General features: G+C 40.5%; 1 protein-coding gene across 1 annotated transcript in view; it reads left to right on the top strand.

Moving 5' to 3' along the window:
* The window catches only part of LOC141759771 (uncharacterized), a 66,881-nt gene that overhangs the window by 32,107 nt on the left and 17,258 nt on the right, over window positions 1–17,516 (top strand). Inside the window, exons 19-25 of the mRNA XM_074622102.1 lie at window positions 262–306; window positions 392–445; window positions 5,410–5,472; window positions 9,191–9,244; window positions 11,422–11,493; window positions 11,993–12,028; window positions 14,650–14,694. Coding sequence (XP_074478203.1) covers window positions 262–306; window positions 392–445; window positions 5,410–5,472; window positions 9,191–9,244; window positions 11,422–11,493; window positions 11,993–12,028; window positions 14,650–14,694 — 369 coding nt within the window. The remainder of the gene's footprint in view (window positions 1–261; window positions 307–391; window positions 446–5,409; window positions 5,473–9,190; window positions 9,245–11,421; window positions 11,494–11,992; window positions 12,029–14,649; window positions 14,695–17,516) is intronic.

Genomic DNA, 17,516 nt, shown 5'->3' on the forward strand with positions numbered 1-17,516 from the left:
GTAGGTGGACCTTGGGTGAGATGGAAATCATAGCTATATGAATGGACTTGAACACACATGGTCACAGAGACAACTGGATGTTTACATATTGTATATGTATATCATGTTTGCATTTGAATGACAAATGTTGCATGTTGAAGCATTTTACAACATATTACAGTGCATTTAAAAGTTCAGATTAAAGATAAAATACATCAACTTGGAAGAAAACTTGACTTGACATCATGTAATCTTGTCAAGCCGTCACCGTGTCGTCCACAGGGTGATCCGGGGACTCCTGGCGAAGCGGGCCTAAAGGGACCTCAGGTAAAGTATGACCTAACTTGTCAGAATCGTAGATTAATTAAAATCATTCCCATCAGCTGTTTATTTTCTGTGTTCTGTGTTTTAGGGAGAAGGAGGCTCGCCTGGGCCACGAGGACCACCTGGACTCAACGGAACACTGGTTGGTATAACTTCATGCCTCTTTCAGTTGTCTTCAACACGCTGAAATGATTAAGGAATGATTACCGGTGTTGGTACCTCAGTTGTTTTAGGCAAACACAACTGCTGCAGGAGTCACATCCCAAGTTGCTACAGTTTGTCGGGCAACACAATTCTCACCCCTCCGACAAATACTGACACTTGGTCAGTGGCCCTATGCTTCAAACTATGACGCTCTAGGTACCCCGATAGTGTCAGTTTTGGATGTGTCAGGGACAGCTTGTCAGTTTGCACTCGTAACATGCGTACAGTCTCTTTTCAAAATAATCTTCCAACATAGGTTTACTTAGTTTTGAGATTTACTTATGCAACAAAAGTATTTGGTTAGGCTTAGGAAAAGATCGTGGTTTGGTTTAAAATAAGTTTGAAAGTCCTGTGTTTGCTGGACCCGTACATGTCAACCCGCCTTACGCAAACTTGCTCTTTATAATACGTCTGTTGCTCTGACCGTCCGAAACGGAATCTGATTCAGACAATCATGCCTACTTAACGCAGCAATTGGCCAGGTATGCAAAGGTGTGCAAATCAGGCACGAGTTGAACTTCTCTTTCAACCCTCTCTATTTAAATTATTTCACACAACTACTTCCATCACATTTTGTGTGTACAACTGAATGAACACCTTCTGTCAGAAAGTGTTTGCCATTACCTCCATTTTCACAATTCTTTCGTTAAGACTAAAAAGACATGTGACCATTCATAACAGCTATAAACTAGGGCTGTCAATTCATTAAAATAAGTAAATGCAATTAATCGTTTTTTATCTGTTCAAAATGTATCTTAAAGGGAGATTTGTCAGGTATTTAATACTCTTATCAACATGGGAGTGGACAAATATGCTGCTTTATGCAAATATATGCATATATTTAGTATTGGAAATCATCTAACAACACAAAACAATGACAAATATTGTCCGGAAACCCTCACAGGTACTGCATTTAGCATACAAAATATGCTCAAATCATAACATGGCAAACTGCAGCCCAACAGACAACAACAGCTGTTAGTGTGTCAGTGTGCTGACTTGACTATGACTTGCCCCAAACTGCATATGACTATCATAAAGTGGGCATGTCTGTAAAGAGGAGACTCGTGGGTACCCACAGAACCCATTTTTATAAACATATCTTGAGGTCAGAGGTCAAGGGACCCCTTTGAAAATGGCCATGCCACTTTTTCCTCGCCAAAATTTGTGGAGCGTTATTTAGCCTCTTTTGCGACAAGCTAGTATGACATGGTAGGTACCGATGGATTCCTTAGGTTTTTCTAGTTTCCATTGATACCAGTATATTCATTCTAGCTTTCAAACTGAGCCCGCTATAACCTAAAAATGTTAAAATGCGTTAATGGCGTTAAAAAGAATTTGCGTTAACGTGTTATTTTCACATTAACTTTGACAGCCGTACTATAAACACCTTTGCCATTAGACATGGGCAGACATCCTACCAACCAGTTTGTTGGAAGCAGACTGAGGCCTATACTTTCTACACGGTGAAGCTCTTTGCTGGAAGGTCGTTTCTCAGCACCCTCCCCAGCCAACAGTAGAGTTAGCAATGACATGGACTGCAGTACATGGGGAATTTGGCATTTGGCAAATTGGGAGTAGTCAGGAAAAAAGTCCCCTGCCCGAAAAAATATTGAACAATTAAAGGCTATTGACTATTGTCCCAATTGGCTGTGGAGGAAGGACATTTTGGCCCTACAGACAGCCCACATGGCTTTGCCATGAGGGATTATGACACTGATCCTTCTTCCAGTCCATACTTGGCCACATTTAATCTTTATGGGATCCACACATTTTAAAGCATATTCCCCAATTGTAACCTACAAGTGAGGAGTAACAGGGTCCACCTGTTTCCCCATTTGTCTTTGAGCAATGCGCTCTTGTCTCCTAGACTACAATTCACATTACCGTCTCAGCAGTGGGCTCATAATGAGATCATTAATTCAGCCCATGCACCGTATGAGTCCATTTGATTTACTTAGCAATGCCATTAAGGCGCTGAGTGGCTGTTAATTTAGAGCCAAAGTCGGACGAGTGTGTGCGGGTTTACGGTCGTACACACAAGTCAGGGCACCCCCCTCTGGTAAACAAGATTACACACGGACAGATGCAATTACAGCAGAGCATTGTGAATACGCAGACCTCCATGGCAAGCATTGGGAAGCATGTCAGTAGCTCTGCCTCTCTCTTGTGGCCAAAGTGAGACTGTGCAGATAGATGAATGAAGAGTTAGTACACTGAATGGAAAGGCATTAAATACACTTCAAGGGACATATTTGCATTGTGGAAACCTGTTTAGATGAATTGGTGGATGGTCATGGATTAACATATAAAACAGAAAATGATTCAGTATATTGTCTGTATCTGGATCCAACATCAATATGGAACTTAAATGGATTAAATAGAGATTCAATCAATTGAAATGTGTTTTTTCTTAGACTGCAATTGGCTCTCTATGGCACATAAAGCCTTGGTTAAAAAAAGGTCCACAACCACAAGCTGCATCCCCCTCTTTCTATTCCTGTCAGTGGAACTGCTATGACGTTATGCCTGCAGTGGGTCTCTGACTTATCTGACACACACACACACACACACACACACACACACACACACACACACACACACACACACACACACACACACACACACACACACACACACATATATAGAGTCAGAAGGAGGAAGAAGAAGAAGAATGAGCCACCCCTTGTATCTAGGCAACCACATAAAATAACTAAACATAGATGTCAAACTAATTGTCAGTTGACCCAGGCAACATCAATCAAATTTGGCATTTGGAATGAGCACAGTCCTGGTTTGGCTCCTTATTAATCAATACACATTAAATTGTTCTGTTTTTTTTAATGGCTTGAAGTGGTGTATTTCATTTTCCTTTATTGTACACAATCAGTGTGTTTCCGCAGCAAACCATCAAATCTACTATTGGATTGTGTTAACATCTGATACTTTGGCAAACTGAAAGGGCTTCAAATGTTCAGACGCAAATGTCAACACGAATCATTCAAACCCTTAAGCTTTGAAACCTTTCGTTTCTTTGTGAAACAGTGTCATAATCCGAACAATGTCAAGAAAATAGGCTCCCACACACTGAAGAAATGATTCCAAAATATGTAATCCTCAACATGAGACCAAGAAGGTCTATATACTGATACCTGATTCACACCAAGCTTTCAACTAACTCCAATGTAAACCCATCCATGTCATTATTAGACAGTCAGAGCAACTGATGTAGTATAAAGAGCGGGGAAATCCACTTAGGGAGGAGGTCGTGGTGGATGGTTGGGTCAAACAAATATGGTTATGTGAAACCAAGTCAATGTTGAATTTTTTGACCATAGTTTTGTTAACTTATGTAAAATAGGTTTACTCGGTTAGGCTTTGGAAAATATTGTGGTTTGGGTTCAAATAAATACGTTTGTTACTAGGGCTGTCAATCGATTAAAATATTTAATCGCAAATTAATCACAATTTTTTTTTGCTCTGTACCAAATGTACCTTAAAGGGAGATTTGTCAAGTATTTAATACTCTTATCAACATGGCGCAAATATGCTTGCTTTATGCAAATGTATGTATATATGTATTATTGGAAATCAATTACCAACACAAAACAATAACAAATATTGTCCAGAAACCCTCACAGGTACTGCATTTACGTTTGTAGTGTTATTTAGCCTCTTTAGCGTCATACTAGTTTGACATGGTTGGTAACAATGGATTCCTCAGGTTTTCTTGTTTCATATGATGCCAGTATCTTCACTCTAGCTTTAAAACTGAACCCAAACTAAGAAATGAGTTAAAACTAATTTGTGTTAACATGCTATTATTGCGTTAACTTTGACAGCCCTATTCGTTACCTATGTGGCGTTAGTCAAGTACGTAAGTTATGTAACAAAAGTACAGTAAAATAAGTCAACGTTGACTTTCCTAAACCTAACCGAGTAAACCTATATTGGAAGTTTATTTTGAAAAGACACTATGTTTAGCAACTCTGCATGTAACAAGCTGAAACCGTACGTTTCCTGTGAACACGGACGTTTATTTTGAAAAGACACTGTATGCATGTAACAAGCGGAATCTGTACATTTCCCGTGAACATGGAAGTTGTTTTTGAAAAGACACTATACATGTAACGAGCGGAGACTGACACATCCAAAACTGACGCTAGAGGAGTACCTAGAGTGTCATAAATTAAAGCATATACTGACCAAGCATCGGTATTTGATGAGTTGGGAGTAAAAATGTTGATATTGGGATGTGCATACGCTACTCCATGGCATTATAGTAACCAATATTTTTGGATATTAAATTTAGATTGATTGGTATTCATATTAGGAGCATTCTAGGACCCAAATCAAGAAATATACCTATTGTGCAATAACATTACATTTATGATGAGTATCCATATTTTTTATGACTGGGCTCTTTATTGAAAAGAGGCTCATATTACCTGTTTGTCCCCTACAGTCAATCCGATTACTGGACAGTAGATTCATTTGTGTGTGTGTCTCTCTGATGACGGCATGTGGGGAGATCGAGCCGGGCTCTTGATACAGCAGAATGCTTTGTTGAATATGCAAACCGGCGTGTGTTTGCGCGCGCAAGGCGTGAAAGTGTGGACGTGCATGAGTTTGTAGTGAACGTGTGTGTGTGTGTGTGTGTGTGTGTGTGTGTGTGTGTGTGGACCTGAGCCATCTCATTTCTCCCTCAGTACCTCCTGACTAAGCCGTCACGCACTCTGTCATATTCAGCCCAAAGCACTGCGCCTGTCTCTTTCATCTCATTCTCTCTCTCTCTCCCTCTCATTCCCTTCCTCTCTTGGCCCTTCCCTCCCCTCCCCTCCCCCCCCTCTCCTCTTCCTTCTCTCTCCCCCAATATCTCTCTCTCTCTCTCTCTCCGTCCAGGGAACCCAGGGAATCCAGGGGCCCCCGGGGCCGCCCGGAGAGATCGGCCGAGATGGTCCCAAGGTCTGTGCGTTGAACGTTATAATTAGTTATTATGCTAATGGCCTGCTGCTCCCCAGCCGCTGGGCTATTCTCAGCCTCTTCTAATGCTGTACCCTCCCTCCCTGTTCTTCTTGATGTGCCCGGAGAGAAAAATGCATTTTGCTGAGAGGGAGGCAACTTGTTTTGGAATCAAATTGTAGGTGTTTCTGAATATGTGATAAACGCTGTTCTGCCAAGGACGGTTCATATTTGGACTGTCGGTGTGTGCTCACTTGCATTTCTCTCCTTCAGAGAAAAAGTTTTACTCCCCTTAGACATTTATGCAAAGTGAGCTTTTAACATATTTTTCTCAATTAGGGGGCTCGTTACAGATTGAAGGGGGTACCAAAGAGTGTAGAAGCAAAGAGGTGAAACTCTTTTGCAGCTAGATGGCGCTGTGGTAGCGCTGCCGCCATTTTGGACTGAAAACACCAATGATTCCATTCTCATGGATGTATAAAGAGACATCTATAAATCAGAGGATCATTTTTTTTTTAGGTAAATCAACTTCCCAGTACGAACACTTAAATAGCCCTCATTTAAATTGTGTTATAAAATGAACTACTAGCTGAATCCAGAGTTATTTTCCTCGTCATAATGAACGTGCATCAGACCCACGGGACTGCACCGCCCTGCACGCTCATATGACATATCCGGTTCTGCCAGCTTCCTGCTAGCTGTATGCGACTGTAATAATGGATATATTGGCTGTAATGCATTACTTTAATGATCTTATAATACACCCAGGGGCTGTAAACTGTAAGCCTGTATCGTGGTGGATGTATTAACGTCTCTGCTCCCAAACAACCGGCTATCGGCCAGTAACTAGTAGTGCTAGAAGCACAACATAAACAGAATTTAATGGAGTTGTAGGCTATTTACTAACACACAGGGCAAAAGCACAGGACACAACCTCTTATACATCTATGGTCTGTGGTCTATTGGATTCCATTTTGGATCCTTGACATGAAAAAGTTTGAGACAAGGTATGACAACAGAATAGAAATCATTTTGTTTCACTTTTGTATGGCACTTTGTAGGTGGACGTTTTACTGGCATCCAGTAGTCGCTTTCAGTCCAAAATGGCAGAAGCGCCGCTCTGCTGCTGGGCGCTGATATTGCAATGGAACGATCAATTCGCTTTCACTTTTTTAGCAATATACGTTCTTTGGGGGAACTCCACTGATTTTTTTATTGCACTTTGGTAAAGTTGGGGGATTTGCGAGAGGCAACTGAGACTGTGATATCCTGACCTGCAGCCACAAAAAGCTGCAGAAATGACAAGTTAACTAACCTTTATCTGTAAAATCAGAAAGACTAGCACATGGGGGCATTTTCATATTTCTCTGACCTTGAAATGCACATTTGCCATCCCTTTGGAATTTGTATACTCGGCACAGCGTGCAAGACACAAAGATGGAAGGAGAGTGAGTGAATGATGCGTTTCCATGCATGTGAAGGTGAACATGTGCTGAGAAAGAGGACCAGCCAAATGGCACCTGATCATTTGGTGATTTAATCAGTCAGTCACATAAATAGATAAACACAACACATAAATAAACACTGCTAATTATACACACCCCTTACACCTGTATGGGAACTTCCCTGTCAGCTGATTAAATCCCCACAGAAGGCTGCGTTCCATCTGTAGCAGATAATTGCAGATGGAACACACACAACATATGAAGAGAACAGCACTATTACACACCGCGGTTACCTTGATTAAATCATGCATAACCAACATCAGGCTGCGGCAAAATAACTACACAAACCACTGTAGTTGTGCACACAGCTGATTGGTATGGTCCTGGTTTACCTGAGTCTTTCTTAGACAGTGGACACATTAGTCACACAGTTCTGTTTAACTCCTACACACAAACACCACAGTACAGGGACATCTGCACTCCTCATGGCTTTCTTTCCAGCAAGTGTGGCAAGAGTTTAAATCTGTGATAAAAACCACGGAAATATTTATCTGTGACATGAAATAACGTAACACAAGTAGAGCCACAACACAAGCCTGTAACATTGATGTAACTTAAGTCTATCAGTACAAAAACGTTGGTAGAAAGTACTCAAGTGCTGTTGTTAAGTACAATCTCCAGGTACTTGTACTACCTTTTTATGCTACTTTATACTTCTACTGCAATGTACGGAAGCCATGAGAGGCAAAGTAAGAACAAAAAATTATGATGATCCATTTTCTAAGTCTGTTCTAAATTGTTTTCTCTCCTCATGACTTAAGAACAAGAGAAAAATAGAAAGATGATCCTGGGAAAACCTAAGTTTATTTTTCTTTTTTTTCTTCCGTGTAAACAGGTGGAAAAAAAATTGGCAGGGGAAAATGTGTGTGTGGGTTTCGCTCACCACAGGCTGAAGTGCACCACTACCCTATGTTCTAAGTAATTGATAATGTACCTCAAGTTACCGCGGGTTTATTTCACAACAATGACCCACTAGCTGTACATTATCCCGCTTATTACACAGCTACTTACTTAAGAAATCAATAATTTGACACAAAAATGGTCCTCCAGAGTCCGAGATCAGAACTGCGCAGGTAGCAACGGTCTGTTATACATAGAAACGGTCTGTTATAAAGAAATAACAAACCATAGAATGCTGTAATTGACCAATCAGAATTGAGTATTCAACAAAGCCGTTTAATAAATAGGACTAAAAGCATTCATGTTTTCTTCCAGGTGAGTTTGAATTTCTGCACTCTATATTGTGTGTTGGCAAGTTACGTAACATTACTGTTATGTCTTTTTTTTTTTTTTACTAGAAATGTATTTTAATCTGCAGTAATCTGCCGTTAGGGTAAAACATGAATGGTTTTAGTCATATTTAGAACACGGGGTAGGGTAGGTACTTCAGCTTCTTGTGGCCGTAATGACAACAACAAACACTTTTTTCCCCAACTGTTTCAGAGATGGAAAAAAAATTCAGGAACTTAGAAAGATTATCCTGGCAAAACCTTTTGCTCACCTGTTTCTTGAGTCATAAACACAGGAGAGAAAACAATTTAGATCCGATTTAGAAAATGGATCACCACAATCTTTGTTTCTTACTTGCCTCTCAGGGCTTCCGTAGAGTGCTTACAAGTGTCAATGATAATATCCAACAATATGAATATAATAATATATTGCTCCGATTTTTCTCAGTTATTGTAATGGTTTCATTGTAACCTACTACAGACTCACTAACTGGACATCACAACGATTGTGTGCATAATTTAGTTAAAATGTACTCAGAAAACACGACACAACCAGACTCCACCAACGTAAATCCGGCTTTTGGCAGCACAGTATTTGTTCAGCTAGGAATTTGCATGTGACCCCTTCAGATCCTCCCCGTCTGAATCGACACAGCGGTGTAATTTTTGTACTTAGAAAAGCCGTCTCTCTTCTAAATCCATTGAGCCGTTTCCATGACGCACTGCTGTCATACCTCGCGTGATTGGCACAGCTGTTTAACAGGGAAGAGAGAAGTAGTGTGACTGGCTGAGAGTAGAGTGATTAATCACCACACACTGTGATTTATATGCCACGCAGACAACCCGTTTGTGAATGCTGTGCTGCTGGTAGTCGTGATGGTTAAAATACAACCCTACGCTTTGTTAAGGATGAGATTTAGTCATGAGTGTAATCAACAGAAGGCCCCCAGTATTGTCAGATAAATATGGTTTGTGTGTTTTTTTTAGGGGAAGTGTGGAGATCCGGGGTTCACTGGTCCTCTTGGTCCACCAGGCCAGAAGGTGAGTGGAGCCGCGGATTATCTACCAGATTACATTGTTTCCTTTAACCTCTGTCTTCACTGCTTTCCAACACTGCATCCTCCTCTATTTTTTTTTTTTTTTTTTTGTCAATCTGTCTGCCTCCGTATCTTTTTTCTGCAATGCCAATTTGATTTATTCTTACAATTAGATAATTACAGGCATTTACGTCCTGCCAATTGCTAGATGATTGCTTTTAGACCAATGTGTCTGCTGCCATTTTGGACTGAAAACGCCAATGAGTCCATTGGCATGAGAGTTTTTTTTTTTTTTTTTGATAAATCAACTTCCCAGTAGGAACACTTAAATAGCCCTCATTCAAATAATTTTGTCCTAAATGTTTTAAAATTCACTAATAGCTGAATCCAGAGTTATATTCTTCGGCATAATGAATGTGCATCATCAGACCCACGGGACTGCACCGCACATGACATATCCGGTTCTGCCAGCTTCCTGCTAGCTGTATGCGGCTGTAATAATGGATATATTTGCTGTAATTCATCACTTTTATTATCTTATAATACACCCATGGGCTGTATGCTGTAAGCCTGTACCGTGGTGGATGTATTAACGTCTCTGTTCACAAACAACCGGCTATCGGCCAGTAGCTAGTAGTGCTAGTAGCATGACGTAAACAGAATTTAATGTAGCTGTAGGCTATTTACTAACACGCAGGGCAAAAGCACAGGACTCAACCTCTTATACACCCATGGTCTGTGGTCGGTTGGACTCCATTTTGTCTCCTTGACATGAAGAAGTTTGAGATTGCTCTCAAAATCTGCGTGCTGGATTTTTCCATCTTCCATTTATGTCCATCAATAACTTAATGCTCCTCTGGGAAGCGGCCGCGCAAAAAAGTTTAATTAATAAACAAGTAAGTAAGTAAATAGTTATAATAGTGTGCATATTTATAATATTTTTATAGTTCAATACAGGCCATTTCGGTAGAGACATTAAATATATGACAATAGAATAGAAATGATGTTGCTCTCGGCTCTTGACGTTTAACTGGCGTCCGATAGACGCTTTCAGTCCAAAATGGTGGAAGCGAAGCTTTGTTGCTGGGGGCTGGTGTTGCAATGGAACGAACAATTCAATTTCACTTCATATCAATATACGTTCTTTGATAACGTCATCCCAACCGACGGAGTCGTTGCGCCATGTTGAGAGCCACGTAGAGGCAGTTCCTCAATCACATGCTCTGCATTTACAATTGAGCACCTTTAATGTGAAGGAAGCAGTTTAGGTTGTCTTTTCCTCTCTCTCTAAAGTAGCTGTCTCCCACACTGCTGTACAGATTGACTCTCCATACATGTTCTCTGCTACGATTGTCTATCCCTTATCCTTCCCTTGACAAAAGCATGTACACTATTTGCACATTCACGCCCCAGTCCCAGTTAGTCTATACTGACGGCCGCATAGAAGTGAGCGTTTGGAAATTCAACATGGCGGTCGGATTAGTGAGGGCACTACTAAATCCTGAGGGATCAGGGTGCGATCAGGGCAACAGCTTTTGCCTTTTCTCTTTTCTAAAACCAACCTCATTCTCCATCCGCCTCCTCTCATCCTCTCAGCCAGTTTCTTATTTCTCTTTTGGAGTGACAGCTACACTTTTTATGTTTGTTCAGTGACATGTTTTTGAGCAATTACGCCCATAAATGTCAACCATTGTGGTTTTAAATAAAGAATCTGAGTCAGCCTCTGTTGTTCTACTTAATTACAGGTAACCATGGTTATTCTGAAGGTGCCATCCTTCGACGCATATGTTATTTAAGCTTTTTGGAAGCGAGTAATGAGTCATGAGTAAAAGAGAGCTTGAAAAGTTTTCACTCAAACATCTTTACACCCCGTATTTAACCAGCCTTGATTACTGGCTAGGAACATTTTCTTTCACTGCAGCCGGATGGGAAGTTGTCACGAGGGATCGAATAGACAGTCACACAAACACAAACACACACACACCTGCTGCTCAAGTTTTATATTTCCTTTTATCTGCTCCCTTGTTGGATTTCAAACAAAGACATAATGGTTACAACTGTTTTCCATCTAGTGTGAGATAAATGGCCAGTTTGAGGAAAATAGCTCAGAATTATGATCCTTGTCTTCTCTTGAATGCCAATCATTGATTTCCAAACATCAATAATCTCTCACCTCTACAGGGCACCACAGGGGAATCTGGTTTTCCGGGGCTGCCGGGTGCCATGGGGATGCCGGGGTTCAAAGGTCACATGGTGAGTGTCAATTCATATAACAAACATATATGAACCAATTAAAATAAACGACCTGAATGTGTTTTGTTCTGACTTAATGAAGTCTACCAAAATGCAACAGAGGCGACACTTTATGAATGATTTATAGTTCTGGCTGTCAGGAGTACATTTACATGTTGTACTGCAGATGTTGACAGCTTAACATGATACATGCTTGTTTATGTATTATTCATTTTGAGCTTAGATGACATGATTAATTTTAATGGTGCTAAAGGTTGTCCTTCACACTTCAAAAGCAGAACGCCCAGGCTCATAAATATAACCGTCCTAATCCGGATCAGTCGGTCTAACATGCTGCGCTTTGTTTTCTGTTCACTACGTATGTTGTCAACAGGACAGTGATGCTATTTTTCTTCAATAACTCCTCAAGCAGCGTGCTGTTATTGGGATGTCAGTGTCAAAACAAAAAAGCTGAAATGACTGTAGGTTGGATATGTTCTAATGATGCGTGTATTTTTAGGGGGAGAGAGGAGAGACCGGCTCTAAAGGATGCCAGGTACTGTACTTTTTCTTTACTTTCACTTCTACTAGAAAGTTATATGCACAGTTAATAGTTCAGCCACACAATTCCTGTATTAAAACATTTATTTAAATTACTAAACTGCAATTATTTGTGGTGTTAACCCAATGTGGGTGAAGCCTTGGGAAAGCAGACTGACCAGCTGATGAGACCACAAGGAGTGATCTCAGAGAACAGAGTCAACAGGTGGAATCGGTCACTGGAATTAAAACCTTTTTTAGTGCTTAATGGTTGATTTTATAAGTTATAAATTAAATTAATCAAATTAATTAACCTCTGTTATTTTTATAAATTAACCTCTGTTTTTATTCTAAATAAAATTGATCAATTATAAATTAATCTCTATTATTATTATTATTCTAAATTAAATTGATCACTAATTATTCAACTTCTATTATTTTATAAATTAACCTCTATTATTATTCTAAATTAAATTGATCACTAATTAATGAACCTCTATTATTTTTATAAATTAACCTCTATTATTATTATAAATTAAATTGATCACTAATTAATAACCTCTGTTATTTTTATAAATTAACCTCTTTTATTATTATAAATTAAATTGATCACTAATTAATTAACCTCTATTATTTTTATAAATTAACCTCTGTTATTATTATTAATTAAATTGATCACTAACTAATTAACCTCTATTATTTTTATAAATAAACCTCTATTATTATTATAAATTAAATTGATCACTAATTAATAACCTCTGGTATTTTTGTTTTTTATAAATTAACCTATGTTAAATTGATAACTAATAAATTAACCTATATTATGTTTTATAACTTAACCTCTATTATTACTATGAATTAAAATGATCACTATTTAATTAACCTCTATTATCCTCTAATATCTATGTACACACTGAGTGTATAATTTATACCAAGTAATGTCTAATTTTATCAGGAGATTTCAAAGTAGGTACATTTTGACACTTTGCTTATTTAAACAATTATTTTTGTGGTCCTGTTCCAGCTATATTGACTTGTGTGTTACATTACATTGCTCTCTGGTTGGACAGAGCTTCCGATGCAATCCAATTTCACCTCCAACTCTTCAAATACCGCTGTTTGGTCAGCCGATCGGGGCCTTTTTTGGGGGGTAAAAAGGCCCCAGAAAATGTCCCCGGAACTTCATTTAGACCCTGGTCCCTGCAGTCGAAACGCAATGAGTTCCTCAAAAAGTTCCTAGTTCGGGGGCAAAGTTCCTGTGGTGGAAACGGGACTATTGATAGGTACAGCCCAGCTCCAGATTACTAGTAGCTACATTCCTAGAGGGTGCACAGTACAAACCAATGCAGCTGGTTAGCCAGTGTTACTCTCTTCTAATGAGTTGGAAATAAACTGTCTCTAACTTTACAGCAACTTAAGATGTATGCAGCAAGTGCTGAAGTGATTCAGCAATAATGTTTTTTCATTTGCTAGCATATTTTAAGGGGCGATGTTGCACTGATTTACATCAGCCTCTAGGATACATGGGAATTAGGATTAGGATACAGTACATGGTGCAGTATGTTTAAGTAGACTCAAAGATCTTCTACTAGTGTGAGTGTAACAAGCCAATCCAAACTAATGTAATCATTGTTTTTTTGTTTGTTGTTGGTTGGGGCCAGGGCCTGCTTAAGGCAACGGCCATTTAAGCGGTCTCCTAGAGTGCCACCTTCTGGGGGGCGCTGGTCGATGGGTACATTGAGTTAACGAATTAACAAATAAAGAAAGAATGAAATACACTTTTCACCCCTGCAACGGCCACACTTGAGCGTCACACTGTGGCTGTGCACTGGGGGGCCCAGGGTGGGCGGCCCGAGTAAGATTGCTAGACAGACAGATGTCAAGAAATTCAGACATCTGGTATTTTCACATTCTTCATAATGAAAAGGTCCAAGCCTTCAGTTGCGCATGGAAGAAAAAAAACAGAGAAAAGAGTAGGAGGAAAAGAAAGCCAAATATAGAGGAATGATATTGGCCTCCGGCTGCAACCGGCTCCAAATCCGGATTTCGCCTAGGGCACCGAAAGCGGGCTAGAGCCGGTCCTGGCTGGGGCCTTTCCCAGCATGGACACCTGTAACATTGTAGATGCCGCCCTGTTGTACTTCTACCGTTGTGAAAGGAACATCAGCCCCAAATTGAACAATCAAAGCATGTGATGAACGCTCTGATTCAGTTGCTTCCCTTTACGTGCTCTAATGGAAAACCGAGTGAGAGCCCAGAGGAGCAGAGGAGGGAGAGCAGTGTGTTAACAGTGCTGCGGGATGCACTTGGAAAGCCACACACGAGATAAAAAGTCCGGTTTGTTAAAGGTCACCGCTAGCCAATTCCTATCCCATCTCTCCCTGGGTTTCTCTTATTGGCTGCTAGTGGTAATCATGACCTTTTCTCCACTCACACATGGAATGAAGACACGGACCAGCACACTGTAATACACACACACACACACCTAAATCGACACACCCGTTGTTGCACACATTCAATCTCTCCCTCGCACACACACACACACACACACACACACACACCACATGAAGCCTTACCTGCACATATGTAAACACACTCACACAAACATCCAGTTAATCATGATGTATCTCTTTGCAGGGCGAGCGAGGCAGAGATGGAGAGCTTGGGACTCCTGGTGTACCTGTGAGTGTAGCATCCTACTGCTTCCACTGGGTGGCAGTGGAGCTTATGTTTCTATAGGTTTAGCAGGGATTGAAATGTGTGTGTTTGTGTGTATGTGACGTGTGTGTGTGCAGTAAATTACGAGGACCAAATGTCCCCACAAGGGCACGAGGATGAGGGAGAACATCTTGGCCAGTCCTCACTTACAAGGAGCTAATTTGTGATTAGAATATTTTTTTTTTGTAAAGTCTGTCCGTAGTTAATATCATAAATCCTCTGATACCATAAAGACTTTATCACAAAATAAATATGATAATAATAAACCCCACTAATATAACACCTCTCGGAAAGTGGCTTTACAAGGTGCTTTACAAGATTAAAATCAGACAGCAAATAAAAACACATAAAAATGCAATAAAAGACCAAAACAGTGCATGCAAACAGCAGTACAGAGCAGGATACAAGACTAAATGGGAAGAGACAAAATACAAATGAGAGAATAAAACAGCACGGAAGCTCCAGACAGTAATATAAAATCATAAAATCAAATCAAATGTATTCTGAAAAAGTTAACTTTCAGCAGGGACACAGAGGGAGGTAAGTGACTAAGCCGAGCTAATCTGTTTAGGAGAGTTGTTCCAGTCTCAGGGCCCTCGTAGCAAAGCCACGGCCCTGCTTTGGTGTTTAGACTCAACCTCGGAACAAGCGTGAGGATCATGGTGTCACGGTTCAGATTCTTGGCAACGGGGAAAAGGACCGAGTGCAGACACTAAGGCAGGGCAGGCTGAATTACAGGCGTTATACTTAAAAATCAATAGTCAGTTTACAGACGTAAAGTTGGCAACTTCAAGGTATTCTGAACGGGCAAAAAATGTGACAAGGTGAAGGCAGAAGGGCAGGTCAGAGACAAGCAGCAAGTCTCATGGTACGTGTCCACAGGTTCTGTCCATGCTTCCCATTCATTCAAGCAGCCGTGCGATTGAATAAAGTTGAGGTCTAGGCTACTTTATGCAAATCAGGGGCGTCCAACGCGACTTGCCGCCTCTGGAAACTCCCTAAAAATGTTTTAAACTATTCGTTGTCGATCTAAAATGAAGACAGATTCAGCAACTGCATGGCTAATTTCTCGCCTCAAATGTTTTCAGAAAAATGTAGGCAAACTATAATATACTAAGAAAGTTTAAAAATAAGTCGCTATGTTTGTTGGTCATGAGTGAAAGCGTTCGTCCAATCAGGTGCAGTCAGGAAGTGTTTGCGCGATTGTAAGAGGGTGTAGCCTGTATGTTTTCTTTGTTGGTTAGTAGTCATGGCGGCATCAGCGAAGCTGGTACCTCTGTAAGAACATCAGTGCAATGATGAAGATCCGCTTACTTCTTCTGTCCATGGCAGATGACATTGGGTCGTGTCAACAAGGCCAGATGAGATCTGCAAAAACTTGCCAAAACTCTCGCTGTCCGACGCCCTATCCTAACCTTAACTATTCAAGGTCAATGCCTAACCGTAACCATTTGAAATCAATGCCAAACCTTAACCATTCGAGATCAATGCCTAACCTTAACTACTCAAGGTCAATGCCGAACCCTAACCATTCAAGGTCAATGCGTCACCTTAACTATTAGAGATCAATGCCAAATCCCAACCATTCAAGGTCAATGCCTAACCTTAACTATTCGAGATCAATGCCTAATCTTAACTATTCGAGGTCAATGCTTAACCTTAACCAATCTCGCAAGAGTTTCACCGACTTGCGGGTTCCCTTGTAGACACTACCAGGACATCGGGCTATGCAAACGATCCTGTATTTATACACCACCCCTATCCCTCCAATGCTTGAAATAAAGCCGATTATTGATAACATGTTTTAGGGAAGTCGATCATCCATCATGACACCACTCAATGGAACGCCCATCAAGCATCCAATGTTGGCGGCGCGACCCCTCGTGTCCAAAAATGCTCCTAAGGACACGCACCATAACAGCTATTTGCCCAAAGAAAAGGCCAAGTTTCCTTTGTTAGTTTTCCTTGTTAATGATGGCTCTGTTCTATTTAAGTGTCCCATAAATAGAAGTTATGGAATGACAAACAGATATACAGGAGCTGGATCAGGTGAGTTGAAGGAGCGGTGACTTGTGGAAAGATGAGAAAGAAAACTTCCTCATAAATAATGTCACAAGGTGAAATAAGGCTTTATAAAGTGAGAGAAGCAGAATTGCACAATTGATTTAACATGTTTATCCACGCTGAGATTATCACCCTCATCAATAATTGGTAATGAGCAAACATAATGAGATAAATTGCTGTGTGATCTGCAATGTCCAGCCTTCAAGCCAAGCTGTGTAATTTATACGTTTTAATAGGAACGACACCAAATGAGTAGCATTTAGGAATTGATTGGTAAGTATCGATTACTGAGGCATCGATCTCCTCGTCCCCAGATGGGGTTTAGACAATGAATCCAGTGTGTGTGTGTGTGTGGGTGTGTGTGTGTGTGTGTGTGTGTGCGCACTATATTGCATCATGTGGAGACAGAGTTGTGTAGCGTTGTCTGTGATAGATAAAACGAGTGCATTTCTCAGTATGCAGCTTAATGTTCACAAATCCAGTGTTGAGAGCAGCCCAGCCTCCATGTGACACACTCTCAAGGCTAAATGCATCAGCAGTGAATCACAAGAGTGTCACTGCTGAAATGAATATGACATATTTTTTTGTCTTCAGACAGACTTCCTAATACTTACAGAGTAAAATAAATAGCTGTGCTCTGCACCGCAGTTCAGGAGAGGGTGTGTTCTGTGTTCCTGGTTTTCCCTCCTCATTATGTACCACCTGTCTTCTACTGGGAAGTA

Source organism: Sebastes fasciatus, chromosome 21 (assembly GCF_043250625.1).
Source record: "Sebastes fasciatus isolate fSebFas1 chromosome 21, fSebFas1.pri, whole genome shotgun sequence".
In the NCBI taxonomy this organism is placed as follows: domain Eukaryota; kingdom Metazoa; phylum Chordata; class Actinopteri; order Perciformes; family Sebastidae; genus Sebastes; species Sebastes fasciatus.